The sequence below is a fragment of the Eutrigla gurnardus genome, assembly GCF_963514095.1.
Source record: "Eutrigla gurnardus genome assembly, chromosome: 6".
Taxonomy (NCBI): Eukaryota; Metazoa; Chordata; class Actinopteri; order Perciformes; family Triglidae; genus Eutrigla; species Eutrigla gurnardus.
In genome coordinates, this window is record NC_139920.1 from 19,202,083 (window position 1) to 19,217,497 (window position 15,415).

General features: G+C 40.9%; 2 protein-coding genes across 4 annotated transcripts; both read right to left on the minus strand.

The window, feature by feature from the left end:
- Nucleotides 1-1,923: 1,923 nt before the first annotated feature.
- stx6 (syntaxin 6) lies at nucleotides 1,924-5,357 on the minus strand. Its single transcript, XM_084010977.1, has 8 exons — nucleotides 5,166-5,357; nucleotides 4,251-4,420; nucleotides 4,062-4,156; nucleotides 3,582-3,641; nucleotides 3,115-3,243; nucleotides 2,862-2,968; nucleotides 2,355-2,449; nucleotides 1,924-2,147 (listed from the first exon to the last, which is right to left on the minus strand). The coding sequence occupies exons 1-8, from the start codon at nucleotides 5,198-5,200 to the stop codon at nucleotides 2,071-2,073; spliced, it is 768 nt and encodes a 255-aa protein (XP_083867103.1). The 5' UTR covers nucleotides 5,201-5,357; the 3' UTR covers nucleotides 1,924-2,070.
- A 777-nt stretch (nucleotides 5,358-6,134) lies between these two features.
- Nucleotides 6,135-15,233, minus strand: LOC311014814 (ELAV-like protein 1). 3 transcript variants are annotated; one of them, XM_084011641.1, is made up of 8 exons: nucleotides 15,074-15,233; nucleotides 12,612-12,688; nucleotides 12,356-12,427; nucleotides 12,024-12,192; nucleotides 8,191-8,294; nucleotides 7,543-7,696; nucleotides 7,221-7,446; nucleotides 6,135-7,107 (listed from the first exon to the last, which is right to left on the minus strand). In XM_084011641.1, exons 2-8 carry the CDS (start codon nucleotides 12,645-12,647, stop codon nucleotides 6,780-6,782), a joined length of 1,089 nt encoding a protein of 362 aa, XP_083867767.1. In that variant the 5' UTR covers nucleotides 12,648-12,688; nucleotides 15,074-15,233; the 3' UTR covers nucleotides 6,135-6,779. The 3 variants fall into 3 exon arrangements, with proteins under 3 accessions (XP_083867767.1, XP_083867766.1, XP_083867768.1); XM_084011640.1 differs by having other exon boundaries at nucleotides 12,024-12,207; XM_084011642.1 differs by lacking the exons at nucleotides 8,191-8,294; nucleotides 12,356-12,427; nucleotides 12,612-12,688; nucleotides 15,074-15,233 and having other exon boundaries at nucleotides 12,024-12,163.
- Nucleotides 15,234-15,415: the final 182 nt, after the last annotated feature.

Here is a 15,415-nt window from a genome sequence, read left to right on the forward strand (position 1 = left end):
CAAAAACAAAATAAGAGACAGACAGACAATGTATTCATAAACTGACAATAACAGTTTAATTTACTAAACTGATCAATAACAGGTTCACTTCAAACTAAGTTTGTTCTGATTCATGATGTGTCAACAAATACAGCATTATCATTATTATTATTTTAGTGCTCTGTTTTGTTGTAGGAAACATGGATGGATTTATTTAAAAATTAAAAACACAGGATATTTCTGAAATGTTCTGCTTCATGTGTGAAAATCTGATAAATAAAAAATATAATAATTAATCCGAAAGGACAAACAGACAATACTGAATTATGTTCTTACTTATGGACAGTATCGTTTAAATGCTACAGGTAACAGTTTCTAATTTCTGTATTATTTTAGAGTTACTTTTTTTCTATTGAGTTATATTTTCATCAGTCAGAATTTCGAACACTGATTTTATTTTGTTAAAACCGTTACAGGAAACAGATTTAACCAGCATGTGTACCGAACATGTGATTGTCTCCTGTTATATCAAACAGGAAGTTACGTTTCTTGATAACCTCCAGGACTGCACTTCCTGCAACTTCACATTAAAAGCCTTCCAGTGGTTCATCCTATAATAGCTTTTATTGTGAAGCAGCAGCAGCAGCAGCAAGTGTGTGGTTTAATAGTTAAATAGTAGAAATGTCCACTTATCAATAAATCAAATCGTTCCTCATACAAAAAAGGAAACAAAGTAAAATAAAGAAAATAAACCAAAATAAAACATTGAACATCAGAAAAATATTCAGTCAGTAAATCAAAATCACAAACTGTAAACACAAACAGGAAGTTTTAGTGTTATGTTACATTATTTTCCACAAACCAACTCCTTCGTCAGACCAAAAACCAGAGTTAAACCACTGTTAATCCAGGATTAAACCTGAATTAACCAAAAGATAATCCGGGGTTAATCCAGAATTAAACCTGAATTACGCCAGGCATAAACTGCTGTTAACATGGAGTTAAAAGTGGTATTCAAGTTTAGGGTTTAACTATATTAATAAACTGGGTTTAAATGGAGAAAACATGAAATTAGAATTGCACTAACATGAAATTAAACAGTCTTGCGTTGTACTCGTCTGTGAGAGTCTGAAGGGTTTTAAATACTGGTAGTCCGGTTTTGATTAATGTGCATAAAACTGGTTAAATGAGACTCAAATTACACTGGTCCAGAGAAGAAAAAGAGGAGAAAAATATTGTTTTCTTCAAGAAATCAAAACAACTGGAGTTACTTAAATTAGAGTTTAACTTGGGTTAAAGTAGAGTTTAAGTGGAGAGAAACTGGAGTTACTAAAGTTACAATTTAACTGGGATTAAAGTAGAGTTAAACTAGAGTTTAAGTGGAGAAATACAACTGGAGTTACTAAAGTTAGAGTTTAACTGGGATTAAAGTAGAGTTTAAGTGGAGAGAAACTGGAGTTACTAAAGTAACAATTTAACTGGGATTAAAGTACAGTTAAACTAGAGTTTAAGTGGAGAAAAACAACTGGACTTCTAAAGTTAAAGTTAACTGGATTACTGGAGTAGATTTAAACTGGAGTTAAACTAGAGTTTAAATGGAGAGAAACTGGATTACTGAAGTTAACTGGGATTAAAGTAGAGCTAAACTGGAGTTAAACTAGAGTTGGTTGTTTTCAGCCCTTTAAATTAAACAAACTTCAAACATTTAAACACGTCAAATGTTTCCATGTGGTTTGACCTTTGACCTCTGCAATTCATTTTTAACAGTCAAAGACTCAAAGAGTGTGTTTCGGTCCAACTCAGCAGGAAAAGAATGTCTGTGAGAGTCCAGGAGTGTCTAGGAGTGTCTAGGAGTGTCCAGGAGTGTCCAAGAGAGTCCAGGAGAGTCTTGAACACAAAGTGTTGTCTTGTAAAATCTGTCTGTAATATCAGAGTCCAGTAGAGTCCAGAGAGTTCAGTAGAGTCCAGAAAAGCCCAGAAGAGGTCAGTAGATTTCAGTAAGCCTGGTAGAGTTATATTTAGTCCATGAGTCCAGGAGAGTCCAGTAGACACAGATTTAAAACAAGTTCTGTGCTAAGGAAGAGACATAAATCAGAGGATGAAGAAGAGGAGGATGACCACGAAGAGGATTGCGAGCAACACGCCTATAGCACACCACTGACGCCGATCTGTGGAAATACAGACTGTTAATACATATCAGTAATATAAATAATAATGAATCATCATCAACTAACCAGGACAGAGATAACTATGTCTATAAGTAACTATAACCGCTGATGGCGATCTTAATAATAACCCCAAAACGTACTAATTACTAACTATTATATTACTCTATCATGTTGTTGTTAGAAACACAGAAGGTCACAATAGTTTACCGCTGGTCATGTGAGACACTTTGGCCAGTTTCTTCATGACGTTGTCCAATCTGGACTGAGTGTTGTCCACTTCATGGGTGAAGTCATCCAACATCCTGCAGGAGAACACGCAGAGATTTAACAAGTGTAGCCCGAAAACACACAGGATCCAACCAGAGTCCAACAGGATCCAACCAGAATCCAACATGATCCAACCAGAGTCCAACAGGATCCAACCAGAATCCACCAGGATCCAACCAGAGTCCAACAGGATCCAACCAGAATCCAACAGGATCCAACAGGATCCAACCAGAGTCCAACAGGATCCAACCAGAATCCAACCAGAATCCACCAGGATCCAACCAGAGTCCAACAGGATCCAACCAGAATCCAACAGGATCCAACCAGAGTCCAACAGGATCCAACCAGAATCCAACAGGAACCAACAAGACAACAGTCTGTTCCCTCAAAACATCCTGGTTTTACCCCAATCACCCTCCCAATGATAATGTATTTGAAGGTTCTTACACGGCCTGTTCATCCAGCTCCATGCCGATCCGCTCTGACATGTTCTTTAGGACTCCGATTGTTCCTGACACAAGCTCCAGCTGTTCATCTTGCTGCTCTGCCATCAGCTGATACAAATACATATTATGCGCTTCATTTGAATCCACCAATAACAACATATATTTCACAGTATCCAAAACATGTACATATCATTGGACAGATATTGCAACAGATTTCAGAGCTTTGTTGTTGGCTAATTTTATTGTTAGTGTACCTGCTGCTGGGCTTGCTGCTCCTCTATAAACTGAGAGTTGGCGTTCTGCAGCTGGTGGTCCAGTCTGCTGTATTTATCAGGACCAGGCTGCCAGATCGGACCCTGAGCACCACGTTCACCAAGCAGAGCCTGAATATAACACCAGAAACACACTGTCAGATTTAATCCATCATCAGGAACTGTCAGAAAAATGCAGGAAATCCCTACCCTTAGTGGACCTCCCATATCCTCACCCTAACCTCCAGGGACCTACAATAGCTTTATCATAACCTTGAGTGTCTTGCTTGCCACCTGCTGATTAAAGTGAATGGGTAAGCCCTGAAACTAACGACAACTTTTATTATTCTGACATAAATGAGAAAAGACACTGAGCCAGCAGGAAACCCAGAATTGTCGTACAGTCTGACACGGGTCAGGTTCCCAGGTATCTGTGTGCAGCACTGTTTACTTCAGGTGTGTTCACTTACCCGTTTGTTCTGTCTGTCCACTGAGGCTGCAGTTGGACTCGACATCTGTTCTTTCATTTCCTTCAAGAAAAACAAACGGCAACGTATCTGATCAATCAATTTTTCAGTAACAAATCAGCCAATCAGTTTGTTTGGAATCAAATCAGCCCATAGCAGCGCCGCACAATGAGTAACCAGAGCTACGAATATATTTCTATCAACTGTAGGGCCTCCACCTCTTCTCTTAGTCCATTAGTCAGCTAATCGGTCATTTTTGACAAAGATTACTTTAAGCTTTTTCTATTAGAGATTATTTTACTTATTTTAATGCTGAATGTCTTATTTTCAATAAACTAGTGTCACAAGATTTAATGAGGTCCTTCCATGTGATTCTTTGTGAAGAAACTCGGTTTTACAGACATCCCCCATGATTTATCACTTTCTATTTGTTTTGTGTCAGTGTGAGATGGCTCCTTCACTAGAGATGATAGGTGACCATACCTTTACTGTCTGTCTGGTGCTGGTGATGAAGGCTTTCCTCTTCGACAGCTCTGCTGCATCAAGGTTGAACTTCTTTGGGTTGGACTCAACGATGCGTTCACTGACAGTTAAGAATCATGTTTATCTTAGAAGGTTCAAACTTCAAATCACTGAAATCACTAAGAACACGCGTCACTGTTTAAAGGATATTGATGGTCTCGTCGAGGTCCTCCAGGTCCCACTCGATGGAGCGCAAACTGTTCCTGAGCTCATTGGTCGTCCAGTCCATTTCCTCCTTGGAGGCTCCGCCCCCCTCCTGCAACAGCTCGCTCCATCTCTGATGAAGACTCTGTGCTGCATTCACTGCCTTCTGTACCTCACTGTAACAAACATAACTCATCAGAGACAGACTGCTGCGTTCACTGTCTTCTATTCCTCACTGTAACAACCATTACCATCAGACTGTGCTGCGTTCACTGTCTTCTGTACTTTGAGTGAATATATTTTACAGAAGACTTAGCAATGAAAATAAGAATTCATTCGAGACATATGCAGACTATCTATTATTATTATTATTGATTTATTATAAGGTCTGAACCAACATTTAACAGACACCTGACCAGATACAGCAATACTGATCAATAAGCTGTTAGATTGATAAACTGCTTGATTGATAAGCTGTTAGATTCTGATTCTGTCATAACTTTGCTAAAAACATACCTGAATCAGTAGTATCACTGATGTTGATTATGATCCAGGTAAATTAAGAATATACATATATACATATACATACATATATATATATATATATATATATATATATATATATATATATATATATATATATATATATTACCTTCATATCATTAACAGACAAAAAGATCAAAAGAAATCTGACAACATGTGACACATTGATTTATATATTAATAATTAACTGATAATCAACACGCATAGGAACAGGCTAACCCACTCACACTGACAGCTAAAATTAGCATAGCGCTTAGCTTAGCGGCTAGCTACCGGCTCCGGTCCCACTGGAGGATTGATCACCGATCAGCTATCAGGCCTCCGCAGGCTAACACTAGCCACCGTTAGCTTGATTAGCATGGTGGCTACAGTACTGACCCTTTGACGACGAAGAACGGGTCTTCCATAGACATGTTGCTGGTCCAAGTTCAGTCGGAGCGGAGCTCCATCACACACAGACTTTCAGATCCGGATCCAACAAACCGAACTCAAGTCACTTCTGTTCTAACTGAACTCAGTTCGTCTCCATCAGATCCGCTGCTTCGTCTGCTTTGTTTACATGCAGCAGCGGCTTCCGCAGCGGAAGTGACCCCATGACGTCAGACGTTAGACAATGAAATCACCTGGATCAATATTACTATTACTACTACGGTTAATACTATTACTACTACTTATATTACAACAACTACTACTACTAGTAATATTACTACATTTATATTTATATTTAGGGCATTTAGCAGCTCTTATCCAAAGCTACTTACAATAAGTACATATCTCTATACTGTATGTATATATACACTATGTATATCTCTATATATTTCCATTTCCAACAAGTGTTAGTTCCTCATCCAAGTAGTAGCTGATCAGCAGAGCCTTAAATACAACAGTGCTATGATCAAAGTGCTATAGGGATTATAGAACAAAGAAGTGCATTTTTTTGGGGGGGGGGGGGGGGGGGGGGGTTTGGAAGTGAGTCATGCTATGCAGTCGAGGTGACCTGAACAGGTGAGTCTTTTTCGGAAGATGGCAAGTGACTCTGCTGTCCTGACATTGGTGGGAGAGCATTCCACCAATGAGGCGCCAGAACAGAGAAGAGTCAGGACTTTGCTATATACTGTGTATATCTCTAAATCATACTGTGTATATCTCTATATATACTGTGTATATCTTTATACTGTGTATATCTCTATATATACTGTGTATATCAAGAACAAGTTTCAAGCAGTTAACCAGTAGCTGGTCTACTCAGGCCATCTCAAAGCCCATTTGCACTATTTTCTTTACACTTTGACTGATTACCAACTAGCTAACAACTAACCCTTAACAAAGAAGTAGAAAGACAGGAGGTAAAGTTTGACATGAGCAGATTTATTATTGAATCAACAGTCCAACAGAAACGGAATACAAATTAAAATACCAAAGAGGATCACTACACATACAAAAAGGTTAGTTTACCTACTTCAGGTGTTTGTTTTTTTTTACCTGGAAGCAATTTGTAAAAAAATATGAAATAAAACATGTTTGCTTAAACACAACAAACTGAATGTGACCTGGAGGCCGTCTCCTGCATGCTGATTGGCCAAGAGAGCTGTCAATCACGTGATACAGGACACTGATTAAGAAAAATTAAAACAGAAACATGTTGAGGATGAAGATGAGTGACAGCTCAGATGCTGATCACTGATGCAACCCTGAAGGAGAGAAAGAATTTACTGTAAATGTTTCAGGATCAAACTTCCTGTTGGGGTTCTTTAAGTTACAAACTATCACCGTCCGCCATCTTGGATCAATATTTGCAATATTCAGAGTAACAATGTCACACTTTTTACAGCAACAAGTGATGTCATACAGCCTTAAAGAAAGAGGGCATGCTGGGAGAAAAAAAAAATTCACATCGACACAAAAACGGTTTGGCTCAACTGACAGAAAACCCCCAACTAGACCTGATATCTGGTTTCTTCTTAACAAAGGGTTTGTTCCGTCACATCAGCACTACTTATGTCCCTTACTGGTTTTGAAGGACACCTGTAGGACTTTGTCTCCCAGTCGGTACCCGTTCAGGCTGTGGATCGCCATGGCAGCCTCCTCGTAGTTCGTCATGGTGACGAAGCCGAAGCCTTTGCACTTGTTGGTGTTGAAATCCCGGATCACCTTCACATTGACGACGGCGCCAAACGGTCCGAACATCTGCCAAAGGATGGCCTCGTCGGCGTCCTGACCCAGATTATAGATGAAGATGCACCAACCGGCGGACGCACTCCCCGAAACTCCACCCACTCCACCTCCTCCGCTCATGTGGTCAACGCTCATTGGAGAAAACCTGGAGCAAAAAGATGAAAGCCAGCAGCTCAGTAATGTGATTAGTTATCTGATTACTTTGGTCCTGAAACAGGAAACTGATACCAGACTTGAGGGACACGAGGGCGAGCGTACCTGAACCTCTGGGCCTGGTGGTGCACGGGTCCTCCGAAACGCCGTGATTGGCCGTGGTACATCTGTGACATCATCTGAGAGTTCCTGGCCTGATTGGGGTTGGCAGCGAACTTGACTGTGATTGGCTCAGAGCTACCGGCGGGGGTGTGGCCATTCAGGTGTTTGACTGCCTCTTCGGCCTCCGACCGCTTATCAAACCGGATGAAGGCCACGCCCCGTGACAGACCTAGACAGCCAATTAGATTAAAAGGCAAGGCATTATAGGACCGGATTGATTAGGGAGGTTCTAAATGCAGGTTTACTGGAGGCCTGGTCCACTTACCGGAGGCCTGGTCCACCAGCACTCTGGAGTTGATGATGTGTCCAAAGCGAGTGAACATGTCTTCCAGGTCCTGCTGACTCAGCGTCCTCGGCAGCCCGCTGATGTACAAGTTGGCATCTTTGATCATGTCCGAACTCGGCCGCGCGAAGGAAACCTGCAGGGAGGAGACAGGAAGTGTCTCAGTCGGTCATCTTCACAAAATACAGAAAAATAATAAAAACTGAACAAAATAAAACAAACAGTTACATCAAGTGTTTAAATAAAATCCAGAGATATTTTAAATATCTTGAAATATTCAATGTAAAAATCAAAAACAAAACAAAAACATTTATCCAGATTTGTCTCAAATCAAATATAAACAAAAAGACAAAATAAATGCATCCAAAAAGATCATTAGGCACGTTTGTCAAAATAAAAGCATAAATTTAGGGAGGAAAAAAAAAATAAGAAAAAAAAAAATCGGCACATCATCACACTGACCTGAAGAAACTCATGGAGTCAGTGTCAACATGTGTCGATATTAAAAAAAGAAACAAGATGACAGCAGTGATTTAAAATACCTCCATCCGTCAGACAATTTGCAGCAGAGAGACAGCTCGACATGTAGCAGTGAGACAGGAAGATCAAAGAGCACCTGTTGGACTTTACCTTGATAGTTTTAGACTGTAGCCTCAGGCCATTGAGGGTACTGATAGCCCTCTCTGCATCATTAGGGTTAACAAAGTTAACAAAGCCGTAACCTAAACTGTGGCCTAGAGAAACACAAAGGAAAACAACAAAATAAAAGAATAAAACCGTCTGTTACAGCTGCCACACATCTGGAGATCAAAAGAATAGAAAACTCTCGTACAGCGTTCCAAAACAGTCACCGTGTTCTTCTGAACAAAACCACAAAACTCAAGAGTCGGAATGAGGCATCCGAACAGGAAACACCTCTGGAGACTACAAGGGACCAATCGAAGCGTTGCTGCACTTTGAGTTCCGGCTGAAATACATATGGTACGTACAGCAAGACAGCAACAGGAGGGACGGGACGCCGCAACAGGAGCGACGGGACACTGCGACGGGAGTGATGGGACGCCACGCCACGCCGGGACGCCACGATCGGACATGCCACGACACACCACGACACGATCGGACTCCACAACACGACGCCACATCGTAGGTTATCGTAACTCATTACGACATATCGTAGGTCATCATAACGCGTTACGACACATCGTAGGTTATTGTGGCGTGTTACGACACATAGGTTATCGTGATGCGCTACAACAGGTCTGTACCACATGTATTTCTGAATCTCCGTTCCCAGCTCACTCATCTCTCTCAATGCATGCTGGAAAGGTTTTGGCCCCTAGGTGGAGCCCTCAACAGGAGGAAACATTATAGTGTAAGACCGTCGAAAATGGACCCCATAGTCTTTTTCGCCATGAAAAAACATCAAATAAGCCATCCAGACATTTTTTTTCAGTGATCACCCATGTATCGAGAAAGCCTTGAAAGACGCTAACAGCCCCATAGCGCTAACACTGATTAGATTGGGCCGATGCGCCTAACGCATCCACAATGGCATATTCTAACCACTAATAATGCTCAAAATGGCACCAAACCTCTTCAGTAGCATGATAAGGGTCCTTACACATAAAACCAACACAGACAACGTAGTTAGCGAAGCCGGAGTTTATTAAAAAGGACTGTTTTGAAAGACTTACTCACTGCCCAACTTCCAGGTACTCTCGTAGTATAGTCCGTACAAGTCGATTATCGAATCAAGACTTAGACAAGACTCATTGAACTGAACTACAGTACATTCGGTAATCAACTTGTATGGACTACCTGTCAACATGGACCTACTGGTAAGGCACAGACTAGTCTTTTTTAAATAAACTCCTGGTTCGCTAACTACGTTGTTGGTGCTTAGTTTTATGTGTAAGGACCCTTATCATGCTACTGAAGAGGTTTGGTGATATTTTAAGCAATATTAGTGGTTAAAATATGCGCATCGCCCCAATCTAATCAGTGTTAGCGCTATGGGGCTGTTAGCGTCTTTCTCGATACATGGGTGATCACTGAAAAAAAAATGTCTGGATGGCTTATTTGAGGTTTTTTCATGGCGAAAAAGACTATGGGGTCCATTTTCGCCGGTCTTACACTTTAAGTGCAGAATATTAATCTCGAACGACAGTTTTCTGGGATTGTTCAGAATCTTCATACATTCATTATTTCAGATTTACAGACATTTTCAAAGCCTGAAAAAAAAAACAAAAAAAAAAACAGGTGAAAACAGCATTTAAACATTTGTACATTCTTGTTAAATTATCAAAAACAAACAGTTCATCTCAGGTTGGACAATATGATGATGTTCATGCAAAACAACTATTTTTAAAAAGGCCATCTTTACTGAAGTATTACAGGTAGTACATGTGTCGAATATCAGATGCATATAATTTATCATTCTGATTTGAAGGATTTATAATTCACTGGCTCATGTCCATTTGTTTTATGAAGTATAAATAATAATATATAACAGAATACTGATCCATATTGTCCAGCCCTGATTTCATCAATTACCATCAATTACTGAAGGTATTCAACCTGGTGTGAAAAATAAAAAAAATATTACAACAATGCAAAAAAGATTCAATTTAATATAAAAATACTACTTCAGACAAAAATCACAGAATCCTTAAAAAAAACATCAGATACGATTAAAAACAAAAGCAAAACAACATATCTGCCGATTGTCAAAACATTTTAAGATAAACTAAAACAGCTGCTGGACAGATTACATAACAAATACTGCACATACTACTACAACTAATACTATTACTATACAACTACCACTACTGCAGATAATACTACTTCTGCCACTGCAACAACAATGTAGTACTATGAAACAGACATATGTTTAACAAGTAATTATCACTTCTAATATTAGTACTGTGGTACAATAGATGGTAGCCCAAGCTTTATAGTATTTCTACTCTCTACTACTTACTGTACCTCAGTAATACAGTGGTATTTGTATCAACTAGCCTTGGTAGCATTAGCACTGGACAGACAAAGTAGTAGAACAACACTATTGTGTCTGTTAAGTGGTACTACAGTAGTACTGAGGCATGATGCTCGGTAGTACTACAGTAGTACTACAGTAGTAATGAGGAGGTTTGGTTGAAACTGCAGCGTGGGGTCCGGCGGAGCCTCCTACAGCTGCACCACCATACTTGCCTCGGCCTCAGCGTCTCCTGTCCTCGTCTCTCTGTGTGTGTGTTTGTAGATGTATCTGAATGTCCCGTTTCAGGCCAGTTCTCCACCTGAACAGTGGCGTTTTGTCACGTACAGCTGTCCAATTAACAGTCTGACGGTCAGATTAACAGCCTGTCGGTTGGTCAGATTAACAGCTAGTCAGTTGGTCAGATTGACAGTCGGTCGGTCAGATTAACAGCTTGTCGGTTGGATTAACAATTTGTCGGTCGGATTAACAGCCTGCTGGTCGGATTAAAAGTCTGTCTATAGGACAGATTAACAGTCTGTCGGTCAGATTAACACCTTGTCGGTCAGATTAAGAGCCTGCCGGTCGGATTAAGAGCCTGCCGGTCGGATTAAGAGCCTGTCGGTCGGATTAAAAGTCTGTCGGTCGGTCAGATTAATAGCGCGGCAACGTGTCTTTTAGTTTAAAAATATTCACTTCTTGTATGGAGATATTGTTATTACGAGTTGTTATTGAATGAAAAAAACGGTACGATATGTTTAATTAATGTGTAAAAAGAAAAGAAAGAACAAACATCTCAAAATAAAAAAGGGAACCTACCAAACGGATGAGTAGCTGAATATTGGATTCCAGCCCAATGTGGAGCCTTTTAAAGTACTCAAGCGTACTACTGAAGCAATTGTAACACGGCTAGGGTTGTCAAAGATAATCAATACTCGGATAATAATGCACACTCAAAATTAGTATTGGATTAAATGCTAGTTTGTATCGATACCAACAGGTCATCTACACCTCCTCCAGTTGACAACTTCCCCAGCAGCGCTGCCAGAGCAGCCTGCTCTACTAACTATTAGACCAGCTACCGGTCCAGACAGAACCAGTACCTATTACTATAGTATAGTATAGTAGCTATCGACCAGCCCAATACCAGTAGCAGCCTGCTCTACTAACTATTAGACCAGTTACCGGTCCAGACAGAACCGGTAGCTATTACTATAGTATAGTAGCTATAGACCAGCCTTCTTCTGGAGGTCCCGATCTGATTCAAAATTGATTTTCGATTCAAAACTATTCAAATATTTTCTTGTTGATTAGTACACGCTTCATTATCCACTCCAGTCCTCTGTGAGTTGAGTATTCTCCAGGGCAACGAGTCTGAAATTCGGGTATTGCGATAACCCTAAGCGCATTGCGCAGTTCTGCCGCGATACAGGTTTTTGCTTGTAGTACAAATACTTGGTGTCTGCAGTAGTACTGAGGGGGAAGTTACCTGCTACTTTGTCCCTGATGAGTTTGGCGGACTCAACGTCACCGACGCTGCTGAACAGACTACGGAGCTCATCTTGACTCATGCTCTGCGGCAGGTAGTTCACGATCAGGTTGGTTCTGGCGTCTTCGTCCTCCATCATCTGCTCGCTGTATCCGTTATCGTACAGCTCCTGGGACACACACACCTACACTACATTATTAACACACCTGCACCCTCATCCACTCAAAGCAACCACAATAATAAGACAACTGAAATGATAGTTGACACACAGGATCAATAGAACTGAAATAATTAAAAAAAACAGATCCAGCCAATCAGCGGACAACAGTCACCTTTCCAGTGGCTCCTTTAGAGGCGTGTTGACCATCTCTGACATCACTCTGAGATGTCTGGACCTCACAAACCTGAAACCATCCACACACACACACACACGTTACACACTATATGACATCTGACAAAACACACATACAGGTAGAGATCTCCATGGTACGGGAGAAGGGAGGGTCTTCTCAGAGACATTTCCTGGGGCTGGCTCACTTCCATCAATTTCTGTTGAGTTATTGACCTGATCAGGAAGTTATACCTTACCTTGAGGTACCTGATGTGTCCTCGTCTTAGTGCCATGGAGACGATTCAGGTGGTTCACCGTGTCTGTGCGAAACCAGCTGTCAGAACAGGTGATGAAGAGAACATGAACTATGGGATACATCTGTTGATAAATCAATATAAAACCAGAGATTGTCTATCTGTAGTCCTCAAGAACAATCACTGTATACATTTCACCACCATGGACTAATAAAGAATATCTTATATAATATCACCTCCATTATGACAAAAATCTTGATCACTATTATTTTGGTCAATATTGTGGTCAGTTGATTTTAGAAACATCCCACATTCAGAGAATTTTAAAAAGCGCATTCATCTGCTGAACTTTGAGAGCAAAACATATCGATGAAGAGCATTTTCTTTCCGGCGTACGCCGACCAGAACAAGCACATGTTCCCACAGCTGGTTCCCATTGGCCAACAGTTCTCTGTCTGGATCTGATTGAACATTAGTACACCAAATGTTGGTTTACGATCCACAATTCAATGTAAAGAAGAAGATCCTGGTCAGAGAACAAGTTCCCAACACTCCCAGTATGAATATGAGGAAGACGTACTGGGAGAAGTTGGACATCATTCATTTATGGAGACTGTTGAGTCGCATCAGTACAAGCCTGAAACTCACTAAGACCGAGGTCTAACCTTCAGCCAATCGTTGACCTCCTTTATACCTTAGTTCCACTTGGAAAAATAGTTCCTTACCAGAACTGAACTTATAACTGGAATTTGAGCCAGAAGGAGGATTTTAACAACAAGGTGAGTTTTAACTTAACTTGACAAACATTTTCAGGAACATTCTGGAACATAAATTGAATATGGACAAAACATAAACAAACAATCTCATAATATTTAAAAAATAAAGCGACTTTGGGAGACATATTGGTAAGCTAGGTGGGCGATGAACGATAACATTTAGTAACACTGGTCTGGTCCACTACAGCCTGGTTGGCGCAGCAAGTCCACAGCAGCCATGGGTCACATTCACCCCAGGAGTTTTCAAGTCAACATGGACCCTAGACCCAGGGGCTGTTGCACAAAAGCAAAATCCAGATATCGAGGGAAAATGACTAAGCTGGGTTCAACATATCCCAACCAGAGCAGTCTGGTTTAACTGGCTCCACAAAGACCAGACCAGGAAGAACAGCTGCGACTAAGTCAAGCCAGCCACAACTAATCCAGATCCCAGAATCACCATGACAATGACGCGTGCGGTGAACTTCTCCCAAACTGATCAGAGCTTCTGATGGAGGCGTATTAGGAGTTCAAGATCCTACTTAAAAAGAAGTATCTCTCTTAATGAACCAGACGATGTTATACTGTTACTGTAGCGCTTTAATCTGGAGCTCAAATACTATATGAAACAACTTTGAAAGGTACGGTGGCTGAGGAGGAACATACAAGGTGAACTCACACTTTACAACAGCGCCCCGAGTGGTTTATCAATACATTACACCAGAATCACAGAGAGGGAGTATGGGGGGCTCACAGTATGGTTATCGGACCAAAAGGTCTTAAACTGATGAACCTTTACTGAACAATATGAACAGTTGAACACAATTATAACCGTTACCATGACGACCAAATGTAGAGTTTAATAACTGAATGAATATAGGCTGAATGAATGTTTAAATAATGGCAGCACGCTACTTCCTGGAATGAGCTGATAACTGGATTAAGAACACATTGATTTGAGACTGAGACTGAGAACCAGGATCAGATTAATAGATCCTGGATATGAGCCTGGTCTGGAGCTGGCTAGCTTCACAGGATAAATCTCCATGGTAACTTATTCCATAACATATGAGACATGCTTTCATGCTACCGAACCACGGATAACTTCAGCAGGATGAAGGGAAATCCCGACTCAATCCCTTATTAGGTTTGGTGCAGCAGTCCCTGTCGTAGCTTCATTATATTGTTTTCAGATACAATCTGATAAATGGGATTACTCTCATACATGAGTACATCTGTACATACACACATCTACATACACATCTACGTTGAATACTCGGGAAATTAAAAAGGGAATAATACACTGGGAGACAAATAAATCAGGCGTGTATAAATACAATTTGTTGATCATTTACACAAATCGTCTGCTTCGATTTTAATTTCATGTATCTTTGATACATTAAAATGTAAACTATCAATTTCGAGAACACGTTTGCCGCGGACCAAAACCGGGAATGATCCGGAATTAATCCGGATCCTGTAGACATTCAGTCTTAAACCTGCTTACTCGGATAAGTGAGACAGGTGAACGTTGGTTTGAGTTATACACGATGGAAATAAGACGATAGTGAGTTAAGAGCTAACTGCCTCCTAGAAGCAGCTAGCCACATGTTAGCACCGCGGCTACACAAAGATGCTAGCGTTAAGCGACTAATGGCGCTGAGGCTAACAGTGGGAGCTAAGGCTGCTAACAGAGGTCACGTTTCTTACCTGTAACGGCGACGGACAGGGACCGGCGGGAGATGACGCGCTGTGCTCGAGCTCCACGGACGATGTGCTGATGTTTAGCTCACAAACAAGCTTTAAAAACGGAAGATTGCTTGTTGCGCGTTAGCGGCTATTCGTTCGCGCTTCACACAAAGAGAACTAACTCACGCTGCGTGAAGTATCGCGATACTGCAGCTTCTTCTGTTACTAATGGTGGTTGGACGATCAGGTGATTACCGCCACCTGCTGGAGTCAAACTGAAACACAGACTCACTATGTTAACAGTTTATAACGGTGATCTGGCAGTTTAATTTTAACTGTACCTCACTACAGAATTACTATTGA